The following is a 15,842-nucleotide window of genomic DNA, read 5'->3' as shown; positions in this document are numbered from 1 at the left end:
AGTCCTCCCAACATGCACATATTTTGGATGTGCTAGTAAAATCTGAACAGACAGCCACCAAGCATAGGTTTTGAGCCCACTGGGTTTGTGTAGCAGCAGTAGCACACACCTCACTATGCCACGACGGTAATAGCCAGATCAAAATATCCAAATATTAGTGGAACACTGTCAAAATAGTCAAGTTGTGCTTTAACTTCTTTGCCATATTTTTAATTTTTTCGTTACAGGAAGTGGCAAAGGCCAGAAATGTTGACACCTTCAGTATGCAAGTAATTAATGCAATGCAAGGCCACAAGGAGCCAGCATATCAGATTCTATAGGCCTTGGTTAGAAAATTCCAGGATGTCATATTCCGCAAGAGGAATGCAGTGACATTTCCCTCATGAGAGGCTTTAGCGCGTGCTTGTTTGCTAACCTTCACGCAAGCAATCCAATCCATCTTTTTCCAGAGCCACAATCCACCCTAGTTTGTGCAGTCTGCCCAGTTTGAAGAATTCACTTTTCTGTGTGTGCTGCACTGGTACTCGGTTTACTTTAAAAGAAAATGACAAATGTAAGGCAGTGACAAAACACAACTATTCAGAGCAGTGGTTTAAAATGTCCATGCAGGCCCTTGTCAGTCTGTTTCTCATCCAGTAAATCAAATGCAGTGCCTTGTACAGACCTGAGTAGGCTGCCATCTACTAAATATTGACTTGAATACTTACGACATCAGTTATTTTATGTTTTGTATTTGTAATTTAGACCACTTTGCGGAGGTCTGTTTTCACTTTGACACGAATGAATCTTTTTTTCTTTTGATATGTGTCAAAATGAAGCCAAATGTAATCCACTGTGATTTCATGTTCAAGAGGGTGAATGTTTTTATTGGTGTTGTTACTCCCTTAAAGACCTATTTAAAATGCATTGGCAATGACCGGTGACAGTCTTTTTTTGAAGAAGATTGAATTAGATTGGATAAGAAAGTTTAATTTTTTTTATTGTATATCTGGAGTTTTTGTAATTTATTACATTTCTCAGCACTAGATTTGAGAAATGCTGATTTTAATCGGGTTTAACACAGACCTGCAAACAAATGGTCACAAGCCCTCAGTCAGAATGAGTCTCCATACACAACACCTTACCTTGTGTTTGTAAGAAAACTGATTTTTTTATTTGTTCTTGTTTTTATCCTGCAGTCTTCAGCAGCCTGCTTCAGCACAATACAGCTTAATTCCCAGGAGTAACTTGGAGAAGAATGACAACTTTTCTGCTTGCACACCAACCTAAAAGATGGGAAAAAAAAGAAAAACAACCATGTAGATCATCTGGAACAATGTTTCTATTTTTCAGCATTTAAAATTTTATAATAGATTGCCTACCTTGTTGGTCTTAGTTGGATGCTCTGACTTAGTATGTTTTGTTTTGTAATCGTACTGAAATGTCGGTTCTGTACTGATGTTACTGTATGTCCTACGTCTCATGCTAACTGAATGATCATACATTTAACTTGTGCCACTACTATTCCAAACAAAATAATGTTAATGAAAGCTTGTTCTAGATTCACAAATAATTAATTTACCTGCAATGTTTGTGTGTCTTGAAATGTAGTATTTAGGATATGTTATTGCTGTTCCTTTCATTGTCTAAATCACTATTGTTCTGGATAGGAATATGGAGTTCTGAAGATGGGACTCGGCTCTAAGATAAAGAATACAGAGCACATTTACATCTCTTAACTTTTTAATTCATTTTTTCTTTTTTAAATTCGGTCAGTGGTTACGATTTACAGCCATTACAGTGTTTGCTTGCAGAACAGCCCTTCAGCTGTCTGTGGCATCTTCCTTATTTGCCCCAAGTATCCAGAGCTGCCTACTTTACACTTCTTCTAATCCTGCCATCATGCTGTACCCTTTTACTACATTTATCATTCTGTTGAACCCTTTCTAGTCTTCCTTTTGGTCAGCACAAGACATTGTTTCACACTGATTTATACATTTGCACATTTAGTAAGAAATGTGTTGATATCAAGCAGTTTACTCCTCACAAAAAAGTGTAGAATAGTATTTAATACTAATGTGCTTTAAGCCATCTGATATTGGCACTGCAGCTGCAATTTCTGCCAAGGAACTGATAAATCTAAAGCTGACTTCCAATGCCCCATCCAAGTTTTATTAGTAAGATTTTCTAAAGACTTTGATTTGAAGTTTTTGCACATATTGAGGATGGTGCGAATAGATGTCATCTCACTGAGCAGTGACTGTTCAGACTGACAGTAACTTATGCTGACATTGCTTCACTTTATGCAGTACATTTCAGGAACATAATAATAATAATAATACATTTTATTTGTGTAGCACCTTTGCCATGCTCAAGGTGCATACATTTCTGACATTTAGAATGTTTTTTCAATAAAGTAAAACTCCAAAATAATTACAGTAATGACAACATTGGATGTCCTTTGATGATATTTGTAATGTCAACCCAAAACTTAAAATATATTTTGATAGCAGAAGGAAACTTTAGTAGTGTATATCATTTCTTGTTGCTTTACTCTGACTGACCTGCATTACCATAAGAAAGCAGCATTTTGTTTTTGGATAGAGGAAAATAATACCACAGTAAAATTGTTTGTTCGTTCTGTGATAACGAAAACATTTTTTTATTGTTTTTTAAACTTAGCCCTCATACAGAGTATTTAAGAAATATACTAAAATATTGAATGTTCTGTAGTGAGTGTAACTCTCTTTTCCTTCATTTTAAATTGGGCTGAAGTATGTAGAATTTGCCTGTATATTTTTAATTGCACACTATACTGCAGTTGGTTGTACCTGTTATGTTTATTTGAATTAATTATTCAGAGCATTTTCTTTTCCATTTGTAAAACCCTGAAGTTGTTCTGGAGAATCTTCAGGTCCAGTACTACAAGTTTTTTCTACTTTACAGTCTTCAGGAATTCTGTACGTCTCTTTCAGTTTTAAGTTTCTCCTCAATCTTTTTTTTTTTTTTTTTTTTTTTTTTTTTTTTTGCTCTTCTTTATGGGGGAACAGAAACTGAATTTAATTGCATCTCCATTTGTTAGTTTTGTCGTTTTTTTAATAGTTATGAAATACTTTGGATGCAGTGCATTTCTAAGCGTAAATAGTATTATGTATTTGATCATTGTAATACGAAGAAATGTCGCTATTTCTAAGGAAAATCAAGGCAGTTTCTATTCAGTAATTTTGATCTGTGTTTTATTACTTTACACCTTTTGTATTTTTGCGATGATTTGAGGCCATTTCATCAACTGTAAATATTGATGACTTTTGGTTTATCTGCAAGATCTGTTACATTTTTTTTTTTTCCCTTCCTTAAACCCTTTTCTGAGCATGATTTTATTACTAAGATGTTTTGCACATGAATCCCCTACTTGGAGCTAATCTCTTGTAAATTAAAAAAATAAATAAACCAACTTTACTCCATTTTGATTGCTGTTCCCGTTTCATTATAAATAAAGGGTTTGGGTTCACCGTATAGATTAAAATATTGACACGTACTGTCCTAAGCACACAAATACTGTATGTATCCCACTGAGTGTTCCATGTTTCTCTTTGCACACTCCAGTCTGGCATAAGCAAGTTCTGGATGTACTTTTTTGCTCTTTGTGGTCTTTTTTTCTTTTTTGATGGATCCAACCGTTCATCTTACTACAGCATCTCATGAACTACTTGAAGCTTCTCTGATGCAGCTTATTGCATGAAGAACATTTGAAATGTCAACAACATAATGATAACCAGTTCCACCATTTTCAAGAATTAGTAAACTTAAGAATACACCTTGGATAAATGAGAGAAGACATTCAGCCGATGAAGCTCATTTGTGCCAGCATTTCATCCCGAAATATTAGAAAAAAAAGATACTTTTCAACATAAGTCATCAAAGGATCCACTTATTTTCCCAATATGGGGGTTAACTTTGTATTTATTTTAAATAAAAATTCCTCCCCAAAAAAACAATTACATAATGCAGACCTACCAAAGCTACTTACTTAATCCAAGGTAAACTTTATTGTTATGTGTACTCCATCCAATGACATTATTACTTGCATGTCACCTCCAAACGGTTGAAAATTTTTCTGAAGTTTGCTGCAGTTCTGCCTGGGTCTCCATTCAAGCCATTGTATCAGGAATTCTGTCAGAAAAATTTTCTTTGCCATCACTATAGATTATCATTTTGGCCAGAGTATATATTTTTTTATATATATATTTTATATATACAGTACTGTGCAAACGTTTTAGGCAGGTGTGAAAAAATGCTGTAAACAAAGAATGCTTTCAGAAATATAAATGATTGTTTATTGTTATCAATTTACAAAATGCAAAACGAGTGAACAAAAGAAAAATCTAAATCAAATCAATATTTGGTGTTACTACCTTTTGCCTTCAAACCAGCATCAATTCTTATAAGTACACTTGCACAAAGTCAGGGATTTTGTAGGATTCTAGTCAGGTGTTTGATCAACCAATTCTACCAAACAGGTGCTAATGATCATCAATGTCACACGTAGGTTGAAACACAGTCATTACCTGAAACAGAAACAGCTGTGTAGGAGGCTTAAAGCTGGGTGAGGAACAGCCAAACTCTGCTACCAAGGTGAGGTTGTGGAAGACAGTTTCATGTCATGGCAAGATTGAGCACAGCAACAAGATACAAGGTAGTTCTACTGCATCAGCAAGGTCTCTCCCAGACAAAGATTTCAAAGCAGACTGGGGTTTCAAGATGTGCTGTTCAAGCTCTTTTGAAGAAGCACAAAGAAACTGGCAACGTTGAGGATCGTAGACGCAGTGGTCAGCCAAGGAAACTTAGTGCAGCAGATGAAAGACACATCAAGCTTATTACCCTTCAAAATCGGAAGATGTCCAGCAGTGCCATCAACTCAGAACTGGCAGAAACCAGTGGGACCCAGGTACACCCATCTACTGTCCGGAGAAGTCTGGCCAGAAGTGGTCTTCATGGAAGAGTTGCAGCCAAAAAGCCATACCTCCGACATGGAAATGAGGCCAAGCGACTCAAGTATGCACAAAAACATAGGAACTGAGGTGCAGAAAAATGGCAGCAGGTGATCTGGACTGATGAGTCAAAATTTGAAATATTTGGCTGCAGAAGGCAGTTTGTTCGTCGAAGGGCTGGAGAGTGGTACAATAATGAGTGTCTGCAGGCAACAGTGAAGCATGGTGGAGGTTCCTTGAACGTTTGGGGCTGCATTTCTGCAAATGGAGTTGGAGATTTGGTCAGGGTTAATGGTGTTCTCAATGCTGAGAAATACAGGCAGATACTTATTCATCATGCAATACCATTAGGGAGGCATATGATTGGCCCCAAATTTATTCTGCAGCAGGACAACGACTCCAAACATACAGCCAAAGTCATTAAGAACTTTCTTCAGCGTAAAGAAGAACAAGAAGTCCTGGAAGTGATGGTATGGCCCACACAGAGCCCTGATCTCAACATCGAGTGTGTCTGGGATTACATGAAGAGACAGAATGATGTGAGGAAGCCTACATCCACAGAAGATCTGTGGTTAGTTCTCCAAGATGTTTGGAACAACCTACCAGCCGAGTTCCTTCAAAAACTGTGTGCAAGTGTACCTCGAAGAATTGATGCTGTTTTGAAGGCAAAGGGTGTTCACACCAAATATTGATTTGATTTAGATTTCTCTTTTGTTCATTCACTGCATTTTGTTGATTGATGAAAATAAATGATTAACACTTCCATTTTTGAAAGCATTCTTTGTTTACAGCATTTTTTCCACACCTGCCTAAAACACAGTACTGTATATGTGTATAATATGTATGTATGTATGTGTATGTGTGTGTGTATATATATATATATATATATATATATATATATATGTATGTATGTATGTGTATATACAGTTAGGTCCATAAATATTTGGACAGAGACAACTTTTTTCTCATTTTGGTTCTGTACATTACCACAATGAATTTTAAATGAAACAACTCAGATGCAGTTGAAGTGCAGACTTTCAGCTTTAATTCAGTGGGGTGAACAAAACGATTACATAAAAATATGAGGCAGCTAAAGCATTTTTTTAACACAATCCCTTCATTTCAGGGGCTCAAAAGTAATTGGACAATTGCCTCAAAGGCTATTTCATGGGCAGGTGTGGACAAGTCCGTCGTTATGTCATTATCAATTAAACAGATACAAGGCCTGGAGTTGATTTGAGGTGTGGTGCTTGCATGTGGAAGATTTTGCTGTGAACAGACAAAATGTGGTCAAAGGAGCTCTCCATGCAGGTAAAAGTAGCCTTCCTTAAGCTGCGAAAACAGAAAAAACCCATCTGAGAAATTGCTACAACATTACGAGTGGCAAAATCTACAGTTTGGTACATCCTGAGAAAGAAAGCAAGCACTGGTGAAGTCAACAACGCAAAAAGACCTGGACGTCCACAGAAGACAACAGTGGTGGATGATTGCAGAATCATTTCCATGGTGAAGAGAAACCCCTTCACAACAGCCAACCAAGTGAACAACACTCTCCAGGGGGTAGGCGTATCGTTATCAAGTCTACCATGTGAATTTCCCATTGGGATTAATAAAGTATCTATCTATCTATCTATCTATCTAAAGAGAAGACTGCATGAAAGGAAATACAGAGGGTGCACTGCAAGGTGCAAGATACTCATAAGCAACAAGATCAACCTCTACCAGAATGATGGCAAGAAAAAAGTATGGAGAAGGCGTGGAACAGCTCATTATCCAAAGCATACCACATCATCTGTAAAACATGGTGGAGACAGTGTGATGGCTTGGGCGTGCATGGCTGCCAGTGGCACTGGGACACTAGTGTTTATTGATGATGTGACACAGGACAGAAGCAGCCGAATGAATTCTGAGGTGTTCAGAGACATACTGTCTGCTCAAATCCAGCTAAATGCAGTCAAATTGATTGGGCAGTGTTTCATGATACAGATGGACAATGACCCAAAACATACAGCCAAAGCAACCCAGGAGTTTATTAAAGCAAAGAAGTGGAAAATTCTTGAATGGCCAAGTCAGTCACCTGATATTAACCCAACTGACCATGCATTTCACTTGTTGAAGACTAAACTTCAGACAGAAAGGCCCACAAACAAACAGCAACTGAAAGCCACTGCAGTAAAGGCCTGGCAGAGCATTAAAAAGGAGGAAACCAGCATCTGGTGATGTCCAGGAGTTCAAGACTTCAGGCTGTCATTGCCAGCAAAGGGTTTTCAACCAAGTATTAGAAATGAACATTTTATTTCCAGGTATTTAATTTGTCCAATTACTTTTGAGCCCCTGAAATGAAGAGATTGTGTTAATAAAATGCTTTAGTTGCCTCACATTTTTATGCAATCATTTTGTTCACCCCACTGAATTAAAGCTGAAAGTCTACACTTCAACTGCATCTGAGTTGTTTCATTTAAAATTCATTGTGGTAATGTACAGAACCAAAATGAGAAAAAAGTTGTCTCTGTCCAAATATTTATGGACCTAACTGTATATCTGGGTGTGTGTATAGAAGAAATGCTGGAACCTATAAAAAGCCTATAATGACATGGTGCTCTGTGAAACTGCAGCATGGACAACAAAAATCTGTGCATATCAGTGTAGAATTTGTACCCCTCGTCACAAGACATCTCAATAGGTGTCACCTACTGGGATCATATGATGTTTGTTTATGAATGGCAAAGAGCAAAAATAGGACAGGACAAACATGAATATGAACTGACTCTGTGCCACAGCGGCTTAAATGATGGGGCAGAGATTAGATTCTGCCTTGTGCCTGACTGTAGATTGACTCGGCTTCACCATGACCTTGTAATGAGAATAGCAGGTTGGATGGACAGATAGCTTAGAGTAGTGCAGACCGTTTCACTCTACTTAACATTAGGCATTCATTGTAGAACCTGCTTAATCCAGTCCAGGGTCATGAGTGCAGCTGGAAACAAGACAGGAACCAACCCTAGATGGGGGGCATCAGTTCATTGCAAAACACATTACTCACACATACAGTACATGGTTGATGCAGATGTGTAAGTTAACCTAACATACACATATTTGAGATGTAGGAATTAAAGTAGAGGACCTGAAGGAAAATCCATACAAAAAGTGGGATAACACAGAAAGTCTATCCAGGTGTGGTTTGGATTGGCATTCAAACCCAGGACTCTGAAGCTATGAAGAAGCAGCATTCACTGCTGTGCACCACAGTATCTACTATAATAAAAGGTTACAAGAATTAATATTTGTGTTGTACGAGAAGGTTTCATAACTATAATCATGAAATGGACTGAATGGTTATCAAAAAGGACCGATGGATGGCTGCAGTTCTGAAAGACATTAAAGGTTAGCTATTTTTCATTTTTGATATTATTCACAGTATAAGGTCTCATATTGATTTACTTTGGAACTGAACCCTTTTTATCGCTGGCTCTTTGTTTAATAGCCACCACCATGACATTCCAAACACTGCACCACATGAGATAAGCCACAATTTCTACTAGGAGTCGTCTTATGCTGGCTGTACTGCTAAATCATAAATTATGTAAACAGTCTTTTCATTACTCAGAAATGCTTTATGCGGACAGGCAGATGAAAGTAGAGGACATGGTATGCAATATGGATCAAAATGATGTAAACATTTCTGGATGAGGAGGAAAAAAATACACAAATCTGAAAACATTTCCTTTTGGTACAAATGAATGCGATAGTAATGTACCTTGAAGACAGAAGTTGCTCATTTTGTGCTTTTTAAGTAAACTCCTGTCAGCAGCAGCCAGCTCAGTAACTTGTGTTCCCCTTCACTTCACTTTACACCAGGGGGTCCCAAGTCCAGTTTCTGAGGTACCACTATGGCTGTGGATTTTTATTCAGAATTCTAAATTATGTAATTCTTTAAATAGTCTTTCTTGACATTCAGAAATATGTACTAGTATATTTATATGGAAACAAAATTCAGAAATGTACACTTTTTTACATATCTTTAAATGTTAACTTTTCCTGTGGAATTTATTCCTTTATTTAGAGGTAAATGCTGAAAATGACAGATGAGTAGTACACACACGGGTGCAAATGACACTGAGTTAAGCCTTTTATTACTAATTAGCAGACGAATGTAACATTGAAGTAGAGGCTCTGCTTTAACATTCTGTGACATGATCACCTGTGCCTGTACTGCTCACCACTAATCGTCAGGATTTGGATACAATTAATGGAGTAAATTCTACAAAAGTAAGAACTGAAGTAAAAATGGCAAAATAAAGTTTAAGTGTTTAAAACTATGACAAATAAGAAACATTTCTAAATTTCTTCAAAATGCACTTATCATACTTGAGCACTTTTCTGAATGCTGAATAAGAGGAAAAAATGGCAATTAAACAATTAGATTGATTAGACATGAGTGACCCACTGATTTGTAAAACTGGTTAAGGGAACTCTTATATCACACATCGGATGTCGCTGAACAAAATACTCAAGTGGAAAATTTTTACTGATTAATACTGTATGTAACGTCAGTCAATTGAAACCAAAATCATCAACCCATTGAGAGCTGGATTCAACATCACACAGAAAATCCAAAGTCAAAATTGAAATCACAAGCTGATCCAACTTGTGTGAAGAAGACGTTAAGCCCTCACGCCACCTTTATGGAGTCTGTTTCTGGCAGTTTGGTAAGAAACGTTCACACCAGTAGCCAGCTGGAGGTCATTTTGTAGGGCTCTGGCAGTGCTTCTCCTGTTCCTCCTCACAACAAAGGAGAAGATACGGTCCTGTGGCTGGGCTGATGACCTTTTCTGGCCCTGTCCGGTTCTTGTCCTGTAATGGCCTGTCTCTTCCATGCTTTTCGGACTGTGCTGGGAGATGCAGCAAACCTTCAGTAGTGACAAGGACACTAGCAAAACACAAACTAGAGAAGAATCAGTCAAAAAGGATAAGGAGAGAGCAATTGTCTGTGGCCACCTCCTGCCAAACCCATTCCCTTTTTTGGGGGTTGTCTTGCTTTTGCCTCTCCGGTGCCCTGTTGTCTCTTTCATTTGCACCAAAGCAGGTGAAGTTGATTCACAATCTATTACGCTTCTGAACTGGACAGACTGATATCCCTGAAGCTTCACTGACTTGGTGTTACAGTGTGATGATTACGTGTTCCCTTAATTTTTGTGAGCAAGTGTATAAAGAGATCCATCCATTTTACCTAGGACAGGGCCATCGCCAGGTGAACACACACTCTCACTAAAGTCATTTTAACAACGCCATTTGTCCTAACCTGCATGAGTTTGAACTATGGGGTGCATGAAGGAAACAAATGTAGACGCAGAGAGAACATGCAGACTCCACAGAGGGTGCACCTTTGCTGTGAACCTACAGTAGGCCTCATTTTTGCTTTATTATGAATAAAATCCATAAATTGATAGGAGGACCACACAAATCAACCCTAATTTCTCTTGTTTGTACGTTTGTAGGTGAAGGGACTATTTTCTGATAGAAAGCCCAACCATATTTGCTGTAATAAAATATTAATATATTAAATATATACCACATCTTTTCTAAAACATTACTTAAAGGAAACCATTTGGTACCAGCTTTAAATGCTTTAAATGCTTTTGTAAAATTCCTGGTGTTTTAGCTGGTTGAAGGTTATAAGTTCCTAGTGCTCTGATAGCATGCCCTGTTTTCTTCACAGTTTGTTCACACTTCCCATGTCTACCTGTGTGTTCTTATGTCACACACGGTTTGAAGCCTTTGTGTGAAGGTAGCTGCTGTCAAATAATTGAAGGAGATCTTATGAGTTTAGTTTACCTATTAAATTTAACAGGCAGATCTTTCAAAAGGTAAGGATTTTCACGTCATACAAGTTATTACACAACCAGAAACACACAAGCACATACTTTTGGTGGCTTTACGCTATCCACAAGTTTGTAAGTGATAATAATCTTTAAACCAAAAGTATAAAATACTGATACTAAAGTATGTTCAGTTCCTGTCACTCTTTACGGCCTACAAGATTGTTTTTACTGTCACATGTGAAAGGCGATGGATAATGAGCACATGTTACATTTCTTTTAATTCCAGAAAACCAAACTATGAACTCACAAAGCCCCGTGTATTGCTAGATGTTTCGGATCACTGGTCCATGCAGTATTCTCTTAATTAATCTGATAAAAACTAAAACCAAATTGTTCATGAATGATCTTAAGTTTGGTGTTGCTTTAAAAAACAGCTGATTATAGGATGCCAGACTGCTGTGACCATCATTGAAAGCCTGGTTTATACTTGATGCGTCAGCACTAGTTGCAAGGGTAGCACAGCAAAAAAGACATCAGACATGTGCTGTGCATGAAAATTGTTCTGACTATGCAGTGATGCGGGCGTGGCACCGTATATCCTTAATGGTGACTTTTGAGAAGATGCTGGTTATGTGGGTGCCAGAATGAAGAATAAAGAGGTAACTATGGCGTAACAGGTCATCAAAGCACAAGACATGTAAAAATATCTGAAATGCATCTATTTATCATGTACGCCATGCACTCATGAGAATATTGTACTCGACCTCTCTAAGCAATTTTTGGTGAATGGGTCTGCACACACACACACAACACACACACACAGACACACACACGGAGACCAGGGAGCAGTACAGCGAAATTCTGCAGCAAGTGTAAAGCAAGGAAAAGAAACAAGAGCTTTAACTGTAAGGCTACTGGGGCAGTGTGGGCAAGAATGCCAAAAGGTAATTGTATCCGCTCGTCTTTTACCATAATATAAATCAGGTAATAATTAACGTATAATCTGTTATGGATAAAAAGGAGAGGGCAAGGAGAATCATTCCACTTGTACTTTGATACCAGTTACAAGTAGCATTATGACAAAAAAAAAAGTAACAGTTGAAATACTGGAATAACTTTTTTAGCGGATTAAATACAGAGAAAATTTCAACCCAGCCACAGGGGATGCACAAACCAGTGTGTTTCTTCGTGTCGGTCCCAAGCCCAGATAAATGGGGAGGGCTACGTCAGGAAGGGCATCCGGTGTAAAATTTTGCCAAATCAATATGCAGACAATACAAATTTTCATACCGGATCGGTTGAGCCCCGGGTTAACAACGACGACCACCACCAGTACTGTTAGTCAACAGGGTGCTGGCGGAAATTGGGCTACTGTTTGCCGAAGAAGAAGAAGAGGGGGGCCACGTGTCCAGAAGCAGGAGGAGAGGAACTGAGAGTGGAACTGAGGGTAGGAACTTTGAATGTTGGCAGTATGACTGTTAAGGGGAGAGAGTTAGCAGATATGATGGAGAAAAGGAAGGTTGATATATTGTGTGTGCAAGAGACTAAATGGAAGGGGAGTAAGGCCAGGTGGATCGGAGGTGGATTCAAATTGTTCTATCATGGTGTGGATGGGAGGAGAAATGGGGTAGGAGTTATTCTGAAGGAACAGTATGTCAAGAGTGTTTTGTGGGTGAAAGCAGTGTCAGACAGAGTAATGATTATGAAGCTGGAAATTGGAGGTGTGATGATGAATGTTGTTAGTGCTTATGCACCGTAAGTTTGGTGTGCAATGGGTGAGAAAGAAGATTTTTGGAGTGAGTTGGATGAAGTGACGAACAGTATACCCAAAGAACAGAAAGTGGTGATTGTAGCGGATTTCAATGGACATGTTGATGAAGGGAACAGTGGAGATGAGGAGGTGATGGGTAGGTATGGTGTCAAGGAGAGGAATGAAGAAGGTCAGAGAATAATGGATTTTGCCAAAAGGATGGATATGGCTGTGGTGAATACGTATTTTAAGAAGAGGGAGGAACATAGGGTTACGTACAAGAGTGGAGGAAGATGCACACAAGTAGATTACATCCTATGCAGAGGAGTCGATCTGAAGGAGATTGAAGACTGCAAAGTGGTGGCAGGGGAAAGTGTAGTTAAGCAGCATAGGATGGTGGTCTGTAGGATGACGTTGGAGATCAAGAAGAGGAAGAGAGTGAGGGCAGAGCCAAGGATCAAATGGTGGAAGTTGAAAAAGGAAGACTGCAAGGTTGAGTTTAAGGAGGATGTGAGACAGGCACTGGGTGGCAGTGAAGAGTTACCAGACAGCTGGGAAACTACAGCAGACGTACTAAGGGTGACAGCAAGAAGGGTGCTTGGCGTGACACCTGGACAGAGGAAAGAGGAAAAGGAAACCTGGTGGTGGAATGAGGAAATACAGGAGAGTATACAGAGGAAGAGGATGGCAAAGAAGAAGTGGGATAGACAGAGAGATGCAGAAAGTAGACAAGAGTACAAGGATATAAAGCGCAAGGTGAAGAGAGAGGTGGTGAAGGCTAAAGAAAAGGTGTATGATGAGTTGTATGAGATGTTGGACACTAAAGAGGGAGAAAAGGACCTGTACCGATTGGCTAGACAGTGGGACCGAGCTGGGAAAGATGTGCAGCAGGTTAGGGTGATAAAGAATAAAGATGGAAACGTACTCACAAGCGAGGAGAGTGTGTTGAGCAGATGGAAAGAGTACTTTGAGAGGCTGATGAATGAAGAGAAGAGGTTGGATGATGTGGAGATAGCGAATCAGGAAATGCAATGAGTTAGCAAGGAGGAGGTAAGAACAGCTATGAAGAGGATGAAAAATGCAAAGGCCATTGGTCCAGATGACACACCTATGGAAGCATGGAGGTGTTTAGGAGAAATGGCAGTGGAGTTTTTAACCAGATTGTTTAATTGAATCTTGGAAAGTGAGAGGATGCCTGAGGAGTGGAGAAGAAGTGTACTGGTGCCAATATTTAAGAATAAGGGGGATGTGCAGGACTGCAGTAAATACAGGGGAATAAAATTGATGAGCAACAGCATGAAGTTATGGGAAAGAGTAGTGGAAGCTATGGTTAAGATATGAGGTGATGATTAGTGAGCAGCAGTATGGTTTCATGCCAAGAAAGAGCACCACAGATTCAATGTTTGCTCTGAGGATGTTGATAGAGAAGTTTAGAGAAGGCCAGAAGGAGTTGCATTGCGTCTTTGTGGACCTGGAGAAAGCATATGACAGGGTGCCTTGAGTGGAGCTGTGGTATTGTATGAGGAAGTCGGGAGTGGCAGAGAAGTACGTAAGAGTTGTACAGGACATGTACGTGGGAAGTGTGACAGTGGTGAGGTCTCAGGTAGGAGTGACGGATGCTTACAAGTTGGAGGTGGGATTACATCAGGGATCAGCTCTGAGCCCTTTTCTTATTTGCAATGGTGATGGACAGGTTGACAGACAAGATTAGACAGGAGTCCCTGTGGACTATGATGTTTGCTGATGACACTGTGATCTGTAGCGATAGTAGGGAGCAGGTTGAGGAGACTCTGGAGAGGTGGAGATATGCTCTAGAGAGGAGAGGAATGAAGGTCAGTAGGAACAAGACAGAATACATGTGTGTGAATGAGCGGGATATCAGTGGAATGGTGAGGATGCAGGGAGTAGAGTTGGCGAAGGTGGATGAGTTTGAATATTTGGGAGCAACAATGCAGAGTAATAGGGATTGTGGAAGAGAGGTGAAAAAGAGAGGGCAGGCTGGGTGGAATGGGTGGAGAAGAATGTCAGGAATAATTTGTGGCAGACAGGTATCAGCAAGAGTGAAAGGGAAGGTCTACAGGACGGTAGTGAGACCAGCTATGTTATATGGGTTGGAGACAGTGGCACTGACCAGAAAGCAGGAGACAGAACTGGAGGTAGAAGAGTTAAAGATGCTAAGATTTGCACTGGGTGTGACGAAGATGGATAGGATTAGAAATGAGGACATTAGAGGGTCAGCTCAAGTTGGACAGTTGGGAGACAAAGTCAGAGAGGTGAGATTGCGTTGGTTTGGACATGTGCAGAGGGGAGATGCTGGGTATATTGGGAGAAGGATGCTAAGGATAGAGCTGCCAGGGAAGAGGGAAAGAGGAAGGCCTAAGAGGAGGTTCATAGATGTGGTGAGAGAGGACATGCAGGTGATGAGGGTAACAGAACAAGATGCAGAGGACAGAAAGATATGGAAGAAGATGATCCGCTGTGGCAACCCCTAACGGGTGCAGCCGAAAGAAGAAGAAGATTTACAGTTCTATATTTCTCTTAATTATGCATCTACTTTATGTAAGTGTGCATTATTTATTATATTTTGTATACTATTTACTTTTTATTCTTATTTAAACTGAATTTGTTTTCTTTGACATGTACAGCATTTTGAGCTACATCCTTTGTATGAAAATGTGCTACAGAAATACAGTACAGTAAATGTTGTTGTGGTTGACGGTTGGGCAGCGAAAACTGTGGGTGGGCTTGGACCTTTTAAAATCTGCAGCAGCAAGGACTCATATCCGTTAAATCCAATAACTTTGTATATCGGGTTGGGTGATTAATTATAGCAGCATTGAGTATAATCGTAGGTGGCAATAGGGTTGATGTTACTACCTCAGGGTTTCAGAATCGTTGGCTGAAATCTCGGGCCAGGCACTGCTTGTGTAGTTCGTATATTCTCCCTTGTTTAAACTTGCAGTGTGGTGCAGTGGTTAAGACTTTGGACATCAAACCCTGACGTTGCGGGCACAAGTCCTCCCACTGATACTGTGTAACTATGTGTACGTGCTAAAACTAAAGAATTTAACCAAATGTTTTAAGTCGTCTTGTTCAGCCAAATAATAAGTAATGACCAACCCTGGAGTGGTGGCCAGGTAGGCATAGCTGGCTCATTCGTTAACTAACAGAAAACAAGGAGAAAATGCTGTCCTCCGCCAGAGGTATTTCCCAAATACGTGTCGGTGCGCATCCTCATTGCCGGGTTAAACGAGGACATTGCAGTTCCAGTAGCAACCGACCGAGTTTTAAATCACTGTC

At 39.5% G+C, this 15,842-nt stretch overlaps 1 protein-coding gene across 1 annotated transcript in view; it reads left to right on the top strand.

The window, feature by feature from the left end:
* LOC114650935 (CD99 antigen-like) overlaps positions 1–3,438 on the top strand; it is a 101,985-nt gene extending 98,547 nt beyond the window's left edge. Inside the window, exon 11 of the mRNA XM_051927285.1 lies at positions 1,179–3,438. Within this exon, the coding sequence (XP_051783245.1) occupies positions 1,179–1,213 (35 nt within the window). The 3' untranslated portion in view covers positions 1,214–3,438. The remainder of the gene's footprint in view (positions 1–1,178) is intronic.
* Positions 3,439–15,842: the final 12,404 nt, after the last annotated feature.

This window comes from Erpetoichthys calabaricus, chromosome 4, assembly GCF_900747795.2.
Source record: "Erpetoichthys calabaricus chromosome 4, fErpCal1.3, whole genome shotgun sequence".
In the NCBI taxonomy this organism is placed as follows: Eukaryota; Metazoa; Chordata; class Cladistia; order Polypteriformes; family Polypteridae; genus Erpetoichthys; species Erpetoichthys calabaricus.
This window is presented reverse-complemented; position numbering and strand designations above follow the sequence as displayed.